We start from the raw sequence: 14,370 nt of genomic DNA, 5'->3' as shown, positions 1-14,370 counted from the left end.
TGTTTTAAGTACACCTAAGTTGTATTCTATTTTTTTAAAGTTCCATTAAGTGGGATACTAAAATGACCATCCTAAGTAACTGCCTGTCTCTACCACTAAGAGCTGCTAGGCCTCTCTGCCTTTGTAAAGACCAACCTGAATTTACAGATGAGGTCTATCTACATATATATCCTATCCTCTAAAACATGTTTCTCTTAAAGGCCCTTAAATGAAGTATGACAGAATAGTTCTTTTAAGAATTCTACCTCTATTCTGCCTTAGACTATTACACATTTCTATACTCAAATGCTTGGGACTGTTTTGTCTGTGCCTAGATCTTTCTTCCCTTGGTGGGTGCTTAGATATTACATGAATGAAATGAAAAACAGATCACACCATATTCTAACTAAGTCTTGTAATGATAGCAAAAGGAAGAGATACCTGAAATGATTAGCACATAAAAAGAAAAACTTACTTTTGAGCGATTTTTTTCTCCAAGAAATTTAACAGAAGAAATGGAAATAAAGCAGATTTTTGTGGGGCAATTTAAAGGTGAGAAGAAATGTATTTTTACAAGGAAAGGTTCAAAGTTGCTCATATGAAAAAACATGGAGGGTTAATGAAAACATATACAAACCTAAACTGGCAAAGTGGAAAGAAATAGCTTCTTCCTTCCACGTAACAATCTCAAGTTTTAACAAACCTGGTGACATAAAGCACATCAAACAGACGTCTCTGGATTAAATTTAATACAACTGTACATTCATGCTGTGGCGGTAACAACTTTCACATTATCTGTATGACTTCTCAGTTGACTCTCATGACACAAACACAAAGGCACAGTCCAAAAGGATACACTAACATTTACAATAGTTTTAAACAAATGTAGAGAAGACAGATTTGAAGTCTTAAAATATTTGAATATGGATCAACTGGAATATATTTTCATTCAAGAAAATATTTCTACTTTCAACACTCTCATTTTGCTGCAGTCGCAGCTCCAAGTGTCCAGTGAGTTATTCTTAATATCCATTGAACATACATACAACAATTATAAATAAGCAGTCCCATGACTAGATAGCTAAAGAACCCAGATTTTTAAATATCTCAGATTTTTTAAATGAATCCTTCTGCAAAAGGTCCTACTTTTTCCATTTTAGTTAATTCTGTAAAAATAAGTGCCTTTCTTCCTCCTCTCATTAGTGCATTCACTACCTTGGCTGCTTAACATTAGATACACATTAATTTAACCAAGGATTATTAAACATTGAAAGAAGCCATCCAATCATGGTACTTTAAGATTAGGTAATAAAATGCTAAAATCAGGACTTGTCTCCTTGTTGGGAATTTTTGGTCTCAAAAGAAACAGGTATTTAAAGAAACTGAAGCAATATAAACGAACTTGTCCTTAAAAAAAATTGAGATACTATTCTGTACTTTATAGAATTAAGGGATGTTATTTTTAAGCATTTGGTGAGTAAGAAGTCTTATAAATCTGAATATATGGAATGTATTATAGAGTCATTAAAATATAATTCTGGGAAGAAACCAAGAGATTAACATTTTAATTCTGTATTTTATAAATTTAGGTCCTCTGGGTTATTAAGGTATTAAGCTTCAGTGTCTTTTTTTTTTTTCAGCCTGAAAGCAGCCATGTTACTTCCCTGCTTAATTATTTCATGACCTGCAAAAGCTAATTATTAATAAACAATAAAAAAAGTGTTCACCTTTTATTGTAATTACACAGCTATCAATGTTGGTTGACATTCATTAGATCTTGGTTTCTCAAAATGTATTTATCTAGGTCAAGAAAAACAAGCAGAAGGAAACCTCACCCAAATTATGTAGCAGTGTTAAGCAAATTCAGTTTTTGAGCCAAAATTAAATCATTTGTGTCTTCAAACTTTCCCTGTAACTTTTCTTATAGCAATATAATTTTGCATTTGGCCAAAGAGAGCTGCTTTCTTTTGGCAGACAAAATCATGCTTCTGGAGAAACACTGCCTTAGATCTATAGACTCTGTCTCCTTTTCAATACGGCAGTAACAAATAGAGTGCTACACATTTATTTCACCTAAGTTGATCTCTTTCTGAAGACCAATATGATAAAAATGTGTAGCATACTTTTACCCAATATACCTAATTACGTTCAATTTAAAACAATTTTCCAAAAGAACTGGTTTTTGGCCAAGAGTCAAGAAACTCCAAAATATCTGATCTAAAAGTCATCAATTAAAAATTAAGCCATGGTGCTTAAGTGTACTGATTTTAAAAAACAAATGTACACTACTGCATGTTCTTGGAAATTTGGAAAAAAATATATTTTGACTCTTAAGAAAAAAACACTGGTGGCACATTAAAGAATGATTATGAGTTTACAAAACATTAAGAGGCAATTCCAAAATTATGGAAAACATCAGTGTGCCTTTGCTTTATTTGAAGAGAAATGGAGTTTTGAGTGCCAAATAGCTAATTACTGTTAGTGTCACCAAAATTAGTTCCAAACAATACTCAGAAAATAAACTATCCCCAACAATAAAAATTTTCATTACCTATTATAAGGACTATTTCATAACTTTCATTCTTAAGGGTCTTGTATCTCCTTGTAGGATTATCACAAACCATCTTTTACTTTTCAAATGAACTAATTCTAACCCAATCCAAAGTAAAAACTGTTCACATTCACAAGCAAGGAATACTATTGCACATTACACTCATTTTAGGAATGTGTGCTTCCTCCCCCCGCCCCCCCAAAAACTGACAATGCATCTATGAATTACATCTCATTATCTGAATTTATAACACTCAAAGTGCTTCTGCTCTTCCACTGAACAAGTACATTAATATTCTCATAGTCTCAAAATACTTCATGAACCCTGAAGTGATTCTCTATGGAAGGAGCTTCCTTTGCAAAATGAATTTGGCTAGTCACCTGCATACCAAAATCTCCAAGAATCTGAACAAATTTCTTGTGCTCCTTTCCAATCCAAGATCTCATTGGATCACATACTTGGTAAGGTGTTACATGGGTATGAACAATAATCCCTGTTTGTGCAAATTCTTTCAAGATTTCTGGATAAGTAACCCAAGTATTGCTTCCTCCAGAATGACCGCCATCCAGCCAGTACATTGTTCTTATGCTTTTGATAAAAGCATCTATGTTCTTGTCTTTCTTGGCTTCTTTTAATTCAAAAAGCAATTGATTCAAAACAACACAACCTTTACTGAATCCAATCAAAGTAAAAGAAGCACCATTTAGTGATGGTGGGTAAAAACTCATGGTGGACTCATGGGATTTTTCACAGGTCCTCTCTTTTTCTCCCTGGCAACCATTAGGAGTGTGAGAAGAACTGGATCTACAATTAGATGCTTTGGAGTCCTTATTCAAATCTTTCACATTCTTCTTTGATAACAAACTGTTCTGACTTAAGTTAAAAGCATTAACTAGTAACATATAAAGGTGTTTAAAAGCTCCAAAGTCAGTATTGTGTTCTGGAGCACCAAACATATTACTTTTCACAAAATTGTCATAGCAGCTGAATTTGTGCAAATGCATTCGGGAACACTTTATCACCCAAATATAACTATTGGGGAACCGGTGGGCTAAAATGGTGGCAACATTTTCTAGACTCCAGTTTTCCCACTGATAATTCTCAGGATGACGAGTCATAATTTCATGGTAATTCTGAAAGGTAAGAAAGATGAAACAAGCATTAAATACACATTTATATAAAATTATTTCCACAAAATAGTTTCCCATTTTTATTGTGGAGGAAATTTGGGTGTTATATGACTAATAGTTAATGTACTAGAAATGAAAACTATAAATCCATCATTACTTTCTGATCATAAGATTTTAAACAAATAATTTTAGTTTAAACCTAAAATCCATCAAAAGACAAGGTTATGAGATATACCTAAATAGCACAATAGAAATTTTAAAAATAAAACTTAATTTAAAAGGATTATATTTTTAAATAAATTTTATTTAATATACATACAATCTCCTATTTCTAACACATTAACTGAAAATAAAAATTGGTTTATTAAACAGACTTTTTGACCAATCCAGAACTTTAAAATATTTTTCCATTAAAGCTGCTATCCTGAACCCTCCCTTTTTGGATTACTCTAACAACCTGAATGCTAAGTTTGATTTTAATTTTGGTATTACAGTTAACCCTTGAACAACATGGGTTTGAACTGTGCAAGTCACTTACAAGTGAGTTCTTTCCTATAAATACAGCATAATACTGTAAATGTATTTTCTCTTATGATTTTCTTAACATTTTTTTAAGATTTTTAAGTAATCTTTACACCCAATGCGGGGCTCGAACCCACAATCCTGAGATCAAGGGTCCCATGCTCCACCAAACTAAGCCAGTCCGGTGCCCTCATAGTAACATTTTCTAAAGAAAAATGTTACTTCATTGTAAGAATACAGTATGTGATACATATAACATACAAAATATGTGTTAATCAACTGTTTACTTATCAGAAAGGCTTCCATTTAACAGTAGGATATTAGTAGTTAAGTTTTTGGGGAATCAAAAGTTATATGTAGATTTTCATCTGGGTGGGAAGTCAGTGGCCCTAACCCCTGCTTTGTTCAAGGGTCAACTATGCAAAGCTGCAAAGAACGTTCTAGAAAAATCTTTTTATACATCTGTGATTACATCAATAAAAATAAATTATTGGATATGGGGTGTCTGGGTGGTTCAGTCGGTTAAGCATCGACTCTTGATTTCGGTTCAGGTCATGATCTCAGGGTCATGAGATCAAGCCCCGCATAGGCTCTATGCTGGGCATGGAGCCTGCTTGAGATTCTCTCTCTCCCTCTCCCTCTGGCCCTCCCACAGCTCACTAAATAAATAAATAAGTGAATGAATAAATAAATAACATCTTTTAAAAATAAATAAAAATGAATTCCTGGATATGGAAACACTGGGTCAAAGAATATTCATAATTTAAGATTAGTTATACAGACGACAATGCTATCTTCCAAAGAGGTATGTATAATTCTTTTATCTCCGTTCAATTTCTTACGCAAAGGATAGTTTATTCTAATTTGGATTTACTGAAAATTTGAATGAAGTTGGAATTTTATTTATATATTTGTTAGCCACCTGGATTTCTATTTGAGTCTGTTCACACCTTTGGCCCTTTTTTATTTGGATCTTATTTATTATAAGCATTCTATATATATTAATAACTTTTTGTATAGGTTCTATGATATGCATATAAGTTGTTTTCCTTTTTATTTTTTATTCACAGTAGCTATTTTTAAAAAGAGGGAAATTCATTCAAATTTATTAATTTATTCTATGAGATTTACTGGATACCTACTGATTGGGTATGGATCAAAACAAACTAAAGCCCTGCCCCCAGAGAGCTTACACTCTAGTACAGAGATACACTACAGACAACTCCATAAACAGCAACACTGTCCAACAGAAATATAACATGATCTACACATAAAATTTTCTAGTAGCTATATTTAAAAAAGTAAGAAGTTAACAGGTGAAACTACCTTGAATAATATATTTTATTGAGCCTAATATATCTAAAATATAATTTAAACATGTAACCAGTATAAAAAAACAATGAGAGATTATGACATTTCTTTTTCTTACTAAGTCTTTGAAATCCAGTGTGTGTTTACACATAGCACATCTCAGTTTGAATGCTAAATTTTCACTGGAAATACTGGATCTGAATTTAGATTTCATAGAATTTACAGCTGAAAAAGTAGATTCACATATCCAAGTTGTTCAAATATACTTAAAAGTTTTCTAGGAACTATCAGTTTTTAGATTTAAAGTTAAATATAATTAAAAATTTAATTCCTTGATTAGACTAGCATTTCAAGTGGTCAATAGCCACAAGTGGCTAGTAGTCAGACAGCACAAAATATTAAGATGGTAGTTAAGTGCAATGGAATATAATTTTTAAAAAGCAGGGCATAAGGAATACAAGGTTTTGGAGAGGATGGAAGATTATTATTTGAAACCCAGCGTGGTCTCCAGTAAGATGATAGTTGAGAAGTACCCAAAGGAACCAAGGGAGTCAGTCATGATATTTCAGGCATAAGGAATTGCAACTGCAAACAGCCCTGATGCGGAAGCATGTGTGGTATAGCCAAGATACAGCAATGAGACTAGAGCAGCTCCAGTAGTGGGAACAAAAAGAAAGTGGGGGCGCCTGGGTGGCTCAGTCGCTTAGGCGTCTGCCTACAGCTGAGGTCATGATCCCAGGGTCCTGGCTGGAGCCCGGGCATCAGGCTCTTGGCTCAGCAGGGAGCCTGCTTCTCAGTCTCCCTCTCCCTTTCCCCCTGCTTGTGCTGGTGCTCACTTGCTCGCTCTGTCAAATAAATACAATCTTTAAAAAAAAAAAGGAAAGAAAATGATCGCCAAGGTCAGATTGTTGGGGAGAGGGGAAGGTGTGAGGACTTTGGCCTTTGCTCGAAGCAGAGGGCTGATATAATTTATGTTTTAAAAGGATTACTCTTGCTCCTACGTTGAAGGGTCAGGAGTTGAAACAGGGAGACCAGCAGGAGGTTCCTGAAGAATAATCCTAACGAGAGAAGGTGGCTTGAAAAGAGTGGTAGTAGAAATGAAGGTGATAAGAAGTGGTCAGACCCTGAATATATTTTGAAAATCGAGTCAACAGCATTTGCTGATTGACTGGATACAGGGTGTGAGATAAAGAGAAACAGAGTCGTGATTTTCCTTTATCTATGTTGAACAATTTTAAATGTATTTCTCTTTTGACCTAGTGATTCCACTTCTAGGAATTTATCTCAGTGATATATATATATATGCATAAATAAATAAGCATGTATAAAGCTATTTATTTGTTTCAGAAGAATGAAGCAGGCCTAATGAGTACTCATAGGCATTGTAAAACAAGTGCTAAAAAACCCCAGTAAGCTATGCTACCATTTGTGGTTTAAAAAAAAAAAAAAAAAGGGTTTGCGGGGCAGTAGGGTGGCTCAGTCAGTTGAGGGTCTGACTCTTGATTCCACTCAGGTCATGATCTCAGAGTCCTGAGATCAGCCCCGAATCAGGCTCCACCCTCTCCCTCTATCCTTACCCCCCCCCACCCCCACCCGCAAGTGGGCACGTCTGTACTCGCACACTCTAGGGTGCACGCTCTCTCACTCTCTCAAATAAAGAAATAAATCTTAAAAAAGTTTGCATCAGCACAGAACGTCTCTGAAAGAACACATAAATCAGCAACAGTGGTAGCCTTGGGGAAGAGAAATGGGAGACTGGAGAGATTGGGATGAAAAGGAGACTTACTTTTCAATGTATAACCTTAAATAAACTTAATTTTTAACAATGCACATATTTTTCTAAAAGTAATGAAAGTAATACTCACTATAAAAATTTAGTCTATATACAAAGGTATAAGGAAGACAGAAAAACCATCCATAAAACCACCAATTAGAAATAATCATTACTAAAATTCTGGGAGTCTAGCATTTCAGTTTTCTTTAGTATACATAAACATTTGTAAATATGTATATAAGACAGCATTCTTACTTCTCCCTCAACAAGCTTATACATACAGTTTTCACTTAATATATTACAGGCATGGTTCAGTATCAATAAATACAGATTTGCATCATAATTTTTAGACTTCCCATCAAAAAGATTAATATCAATTTCCACTCTCACTGGAAGTATACAAGAATTTACCCATATTATCCACACTGGCTATTAGCATTAATTTTTTAATAAATCTTCACTACTATGATAAAATACCTTACTTTTGATTTAATTTGCATGTTTTGCTTCCTAAGCTGGTTGAATATTTTTCTATCTTTATTGACAATTTTCATTTTTTTCCTTTTGTTAATTCTCTATTCGTGTCCTTTAATTCTCCCAATTGAATGCTCAAGTCCTTTTTAACAGTTCATAATCTCATTAATATTAATAGTTTGTCAAATATGTTAAAAAATATTTACTTCCAGAAGGGTATCGTTTAACTTTTTATGGATTCTGCTACTGCCCTTTGCACATTCAGATTTGTGATATAAAATTAAAACAGGAACTTAGATCTCAAAGGGCTCATCTAAATCCTTTTTATAGCTAAGGAAACTGAGGTCTAGAAACTAGTTATTTCTATTATAGTTATTTGGTTTATGAGCCAAAATGAACTCAAGATTCTACAATTCTCAGTTTAGTGTGTACCACATAGGAGGTAATCTAAAAACTTGGTATTTTCTTTGATTAGCCCCAGGTTACACGACCAGAGGGGGAAAATGCTTATACTAAGGAACTATGCACACTAAAATATAAAAATAGTATTGTTACTGTTATATCAAAACCCAGATCTCGAAATAGTGGATAAATACTACCATATTCTAAAAAGAGACACAAAACATCCCCATAGGACTTGTTAACAGGTGGCCAAAACTGGTTCTGCAACTCCAGCTATTACCCAGGGCCTATCTACAGAAAAGGCTAAAGACTGCAGAAAGAGTGTTTTCTTTTGAGAATTTTCATCCCAATTGGGAATGTAACACACTTACTTGCTTGTAGCAAGGAATGCTTGTAGGGGGCATGATGCTTCTCATCACCAGTGAGGCAAGTGGCAAAAAAATCTCTTGGAGAGATTAAGGGGTGCTTATTTCACAGGCAGATCTTGCGGACCTGCAAAACTCAGAGGCCCACCCCAGACTGCTACTAAAGTAAAGGTACAAAAGATTCTTGGGAAAACTTGATATGCATGTGTCTCCAACAGTTTGGAAACATTCATGATTAAATTTCAAGTAAGGTGGATTATTCTTACAGCAAAGCAAGGATAACTATATTGGATATGAGCTGTACTTCCATCAAAAACAGGGGAAAGGAGCATCTTTGCTGAGCATAAAGTAGACATCCCAAGTAAGCAAGCTAGAAGGACCATAACAGGATCCAGCCTAAGAAGGCTGCCTGACAAGAGCACAGGAAGCCCCAGGGCACAGGATCAAGTGCAAAATAACAGAATACATATATTTATATCTGCTCCTGGTTCCTGGCACAGAGCTCCTAAAACCCTTGAAATTTCCTGGGTGACAGGAACATCTTTGTTCGAATGAGGTGACTCTTGTTGGGCTCCAGGATAGGAACTGGTCAACCAGAAAGACCAAGACACGATTAGAAGTTTGAAACTTTCGGTCCCACTCTCCATTCTCCAAAGAGAGGCTGGAAATGGAAGTTAATGATTGATTGTAACTATGCAATGAAGCCTCCATAAAAATCCCCAAATCATGGGTTCAGGTAACTTCTAGGTTGGTGAACACACAGGTGCTAGGAGAGTGGTGCACTGAGAGAGGTCTTTGGAAGGTCCACACCCCTTCCCACATACCCTATGCATCTCTTCCATCTAGATGTTCATCTGTATCCTTTATCATATCCTTTCATAGTAAGTGGGTAAAGTAAGTACACTGTTTCCCTAAGTTCTATGAGCCACACTTGCAGATTAACTGAACCCAAGGAGGGTATCATGGCAATCCCAATTTATAGCCAGTCAGCAGCAGCACAGGTGACAACCTGGGACTTGTGACTGGCATCTGAAGTGGGGGGGTGCAGTCTAGTGGGCCTGAGCCCTTAACTTGTGAAATGTGACAATAACCCCAGGTAGATACTGTCAGAATTGAGTTCTAGGATATCCAGCTGGTGTCGCAGAGCATCACCTGGTATGGGGAAAAAACCCACATATCAGGTTTCAGGAGTGTTTGAGTCTGGCAACAGTGTGAGCAGTAAAGGTGTGATAAAGGAGAAGTGAGTCATCACTCACCAAGACATACACTTAGGGCACAGTCTTCTATATATCCTAGCCTTTAGGAGAACAAAATTTTTTTCAAGGTAAAATTGGAAATGACCCAAACGTTCACCAAGTGTGAAATGAGTAAATAAATTGTATATCCATACACAGAAAACTACTTAGTAATAAAAAGGAACATACCACTGATACAGGCAACAGTAAAAATGAACTTCAAAAGCATTATATACTAAGTGAAAGAAGCTGGACACAAGACTACATACTATGATTCCAAATTAATGAAAATCTAGAAGAGGTAAAACTATAGTGAAAAAAAGCAGATCAGTGGTTGCCTGGGGCTAAGAAAAGAGACAGAAGTGGGGCACAAGGGTACTTCTTAGGGTGATGGAGATGTTGTATAACATGACTGTGGCATTGGTTACATAATTGTAACATTTGTCAAAATTCATCAAATTATAAGCTTCTATTTAAAAAAAGAGAAATAAGTATAATTTTATATCCTGAGGCTTTTAAAAGCAAGATAACTCAAGAAAATTGGAACATGCCTATTTAAAAAAATCCTGATTCTCCCCTCCAAAATCATTACTGATGGATAAAAAAAAATCAAAGTACCTAAAGAAACATGAATTACTGTGTTCTCAGCTTGCCTGTTAATTCAAATGAGAAAATAACAAGTATAGAATAAAAAAGGACACACAACAACAAAATGATTGCAAAAGCAACATCAAGAAAGTAATGGTAATTCAAATTTAAAATTACATGGACAACCAGATCTAATTGATACCAAAGAATAAATCGGTGTTAACATGAGGTAAAGCTTCTAATGGTACTCTACAAAGTTCTGTTGGCCCAATTCTGCTCAGTATTTATCCAAATTAAGAATAAAGATATAGGAAGTATGCTTATTTAATCTATATAGGATACAAACCAGAATAATGGTTCTATAAAAAAACTGGTAACACAAATAGTTGAGCTGTATCTAACGGTAAATTTCACATGGATAAACATGAGGCTCATAAAAATCAAGTACAAAGACACAGATGAGAAAATCTGAGCCAAAAGCATTTCATATAACAATAGCAAGATTTATCAAGCACTTTGTGCACTGCTTAAAGCAATTTGCATATATTCATTCACTCATTCAACAAGTTACCTACTGAACACCCACTACATGCCAGTCACTAAGCATCATAGATGTATTAGTGAAAACAATGGACATGAAACTTACATTGTAGTGCTGGAAGACAGACAAAAACCAAAATGAATAATACAGTAAATGAAATGGGTAAAAATAAAAGAGAAAAGCTGACAGGGATCCTGTGGTCATGTGATTACTAAATAGGGTGGTCAGAAAAGGCATCACTGTGAAGGCAACTTTTAAGCAGACTCAAAACAGGTGAGGTAATGAATCCTACAGATAACTGCAGGAAGATTGTTCCAGACAGTATGTGTTAAAGCTTCTGAGGTAAAGGGTGTCTACCATGAGAAATAGGAAGAAAGTTGCTAGGGCAGAGTAGAACTGAAAAAGGAGACCATCAGAAAAGCAACAGAGTGGGAAAAGGTGAGGACTAAGAGCCCTTGGAACCATCAATAATTCTCTGGTTTTTACTCTGAGTGACAGGGGAAGCTACTGGAGAGTTTTGAGCAGTGGTGTGGCATAACTGGACTTACTTTTAAACTGATTCATCTGATCACTTCCAGAACGATTTAGAAGGGGAAGCAACTTCATTTATTGATGGAGGTATGAGGTGTGAAAGAGAGGTTACTAAAAGATAACTTCAAGATTTCTAACTTGAGCAACTAAAAAAGAATTTCCATTAACTGAGATAAGGAACACTAGAGGAAGACCAGATTTAAAAAGCAAAGATCCAGAGGTTTTATGTCTGAGATATCTATTAAGTATCCAAAAGGAAATATTGTGCATGCAATAGGTAGTCTAAAGTTCTGGGGCTCTATCTAGGCTAGATACACAAATGTTGAAGGTCATTAGAGTATAGGTAGAATGTAAAACTACAAGACTGAAGGAGATTAAGGGAGTAAAGTTGGAGGAGAAAAGTCCACAAATTGAGCCTGATAATAAAAAAGGTCATCAGAAAGATAAGGAACTGTTACTCATTAGGTATTCACGTATTTAGTTCTCACTGATATCCTATAAATTATTTTTCCTATTTTATAGTTGAGGTAGCTGCATTTGGCCAGAGATTTCATAGCTAAAAAGTGCAGAATCAGGATTCAAACCTAGGAAATCTGGCCTCAAACACTTTTGATGCATTTACCTTATTCTTCTCTAAAGGACCTGGGTTTTTAAAGCACTTCATACTCTTCATAAATCAACACTATATCACTGTCCAAAAAGCTAATGGAATCTCAGGCTACATTAGGAAATGGATGATGTCAAAACAAAAGGAGGTATTAGTCTAAGTGTATTTAGCACTTTTTAGACCTGTATTGTATTCTGGCTGTCACACTTTATAAACATTTAGTAGGTGCTCAATAAAGGTTAGTTATCATTATCATCATCATCATCATCATCATCATCATCATCATCATAGATGCACACAGTAGCTGTTCCTCAAATCTCTGCAAGTTGCCATCAGTAATGTCATGCTGTTTTCCCAAACTGAGCAAGAGAGCATTAACTGAGTATCTTATCTTAAATCTAACAACTAGTTTTTCCATAGTTATCAGCAGTCAATTAGGCCAGTTAATAAGAACAAGAGAAAAAAACTACATGTATCTTAATCATCATTTAACACATGGCACAAAGTTTGTAACTATATCATTTTAAAGCATCGATTTCAAAAACAATAAACTAATACTGTTTCATGGTATAAGAGACACATCTAGCCCTATTTTAGCTTTACCTGTCTACAGCAGCACTACCCAACAGAACTTTCCCTGATGATGGAAATGTTCTGTGAAAATGCTCTGTATTTGCGCTCTCCATTAGGGCACACACACTCTCCATTAGGGCACAGACCTTAGGGGCTTCTGACCACTTGAAATGCAGCTAGTGCGACTGAGGAACTGGATTTTTTATTTAATTTAAATTAAATAGCCACATATAACTAACGGCTACCGTATAAGACAACAGAGTTCTGGATTAAGATCTAAATTAAGACCCAGCTTTCCAGGACAATACATCCCCCAATATTTGTTTGAAGATATAAAATTAATAATGATAAAATCACATACAGAAGTAGAGAATTTAGGTGAGCACAAAATACTGCCACGCTTAGCAATTACTGTCTCTTCCACCCACCGTTCTTTTCTAGGGTTACTAAAAGTGTCATACCCTTATTTTTTTTACTTGTTTGCTTCTTAGTTACTGCCAGCGTTTTCGGAACACTACGTGCTAAGTTAATTTAAAAGCCATCCCTGTCTCCTGCCTAATACACACACACAGACACACACGCACGCGCTCGCGCCTCTGAGAAACCAAGTTATAGAATGAATATACATTATGTGCCTCATTCCTTCGGTCTCAAAATCCACCCCCTCGAAGCCCGGACTAACAGCTGGCTCTTCCGAGGTCGATCCTAACCCTCCAAGGACACCTTCCCTCTGGGGCTCCAAAAAGCAGGGGGTCAGGGGTGTGGCAGGGGCGGTTTTGGATTTCGTGGAGCAACGCAAGAGCCACGCCGTGAGTGCATGTGTGGGTGTGTTCGGGAGAGGCAAGGAACCCGGCACTAGTACGAGGGGGAAATTGAGGGAATTCGCATATGCACACGAGGAAGGAACAGGTGTCCACGCAGGCCCCAGGTTACCTGCACATCCCCAGGGAAATAGAGAACGTGATGCTGGGGCGCAGGCTGCGGCTCCTCCTTCGCCCGGTCCCCAGAGAGGGCCCGCCGTTCCGGTCCCTCCCCCGCCGTCTCCGCCGCCAGCAGGAGCAACTCGTTGCTGCGCTGCGGGTCAGCTCCCGGCACTGTGGACAGCTGCAGGCACTGCGGCCGGCGCCCCTCCGCCGAGGGGGAGCACCGCGCACCGCTGCCGCCGCCCAGGTTCATGGTTTCGGCCTGCGAGCGGGACGCGGCGATTCCGAGGCTGAGCTGCGGCAGGAGGAGCAGCAGCGGCGGCGGCGACCGCAGGAGCCTGAACTCCCACATGGGTCGCTGCCGCGAGAACGGTTCAGGGGCGGGGGGAGGTCCTGAGGGAGGGACTTCGGCAGGCAGCCCAACGGTCAGCTGGAGCGGCCCGGGCGCGACTCGGCGCGGGGGCGACGACGGCGTCAGAGGCCGACGTCCGCGCGCAGCGTGCGTAAGGGAAGGACGGGTGTGCACGAAATTGGACTCGGCTCCCGGAGGTGGAGATGGGGGCGTAGCCCGAGGAAGACCTTTGTGATTGGTGGGTTCCGCTGTGCGGGAAGTTCGAACGGAAGTCTGGTAAAGAGCTGGAGGAGAGCAAACAAAGAGGAAGGAAAGGACTCTGAAAGAAGGGCTGCAGTTGTAGCATACGCACAGCAGCAGGAGTGGCCCGAAGGTTGTTGTCCAGTGACTGGGCAGAGTTTTGAGTATACTGTGCTCCCGTTTCGGTAGGCTCACCTTTCAGGTGAAACTTTTTATAGTTCTTTGAGCCCTAAATGAAGGGAATCTTCCTTTTCTCACAAGCTCGAGTTTCT

General features: G+C 37.5%; 1 protein-coding gene across 1 annotated transcript; it reads right to left on the bottom strand.

Annotated features, from left to right (window-relative positions):
- Positions 1–711: 711 nt before the first annotated feature.
- Positions 712–13,976, bottom strand: CUNH2orf69 (chromosome unknown C2orf69 homolog). The gene is made up of 2 exons (XM_026492242.4): positions 13,517–13,976; positions 712–3,663 (listed from the first exon to the last, which is right to left on the bottom strand). The coding sequence occupies exons 1-2, from the start codon at positions 13,856–13,858 to the stop codon at positions 2,836–2,838; spliced, it is 1,170 nt and encodes a 389-aa protein (XP_026348027.1). The 5' UTR covers positions 13,859–13,976; the 3' UTR covers positions 712–2,835.
- Between the last annotated feature and the right edge of the window lie 394 nt (positions 13,977–14,370).

The sequence above is a fragment of the Ursus arctos genome, unplaced genomic scaffold (assembly GCF_023065955.2).
Source record: "Ursus arctos isolate Adak ecotype North America unplaced genomic scaffold, UrsArc2.0 scaffold_1, whole genome shotgun sequence".
In the NCBI taxonomy this organism is placed as follows: Eukaryota; Metazoa; Chordata; class Mammalia; order Carnivora; family Ursidae; genus Ursus; species Ursus arctos.
The sequence above is the reverse complement of the archived record's forward strand: the minus strand, read 5'-3'. Positions and strand labels throughout refer to the sequence as shown.

Coding starts and splice junctions, on each gene's coding strand:
- CUNH2orf69 (XM_026492242.4), bottom strand. CDS start 13,858: ATGTGGGAGTTCAGGCTCCTGCGGTCGCCGCCGCCGCTGCTGCTCCTC. Junction 3,664..13,516: donor ATTTCCCTGGGGATGTGCAG/GTAACCTGGGGC, acceptor CTTACCTTTCAG/AATTACCATGAAATTATGAC.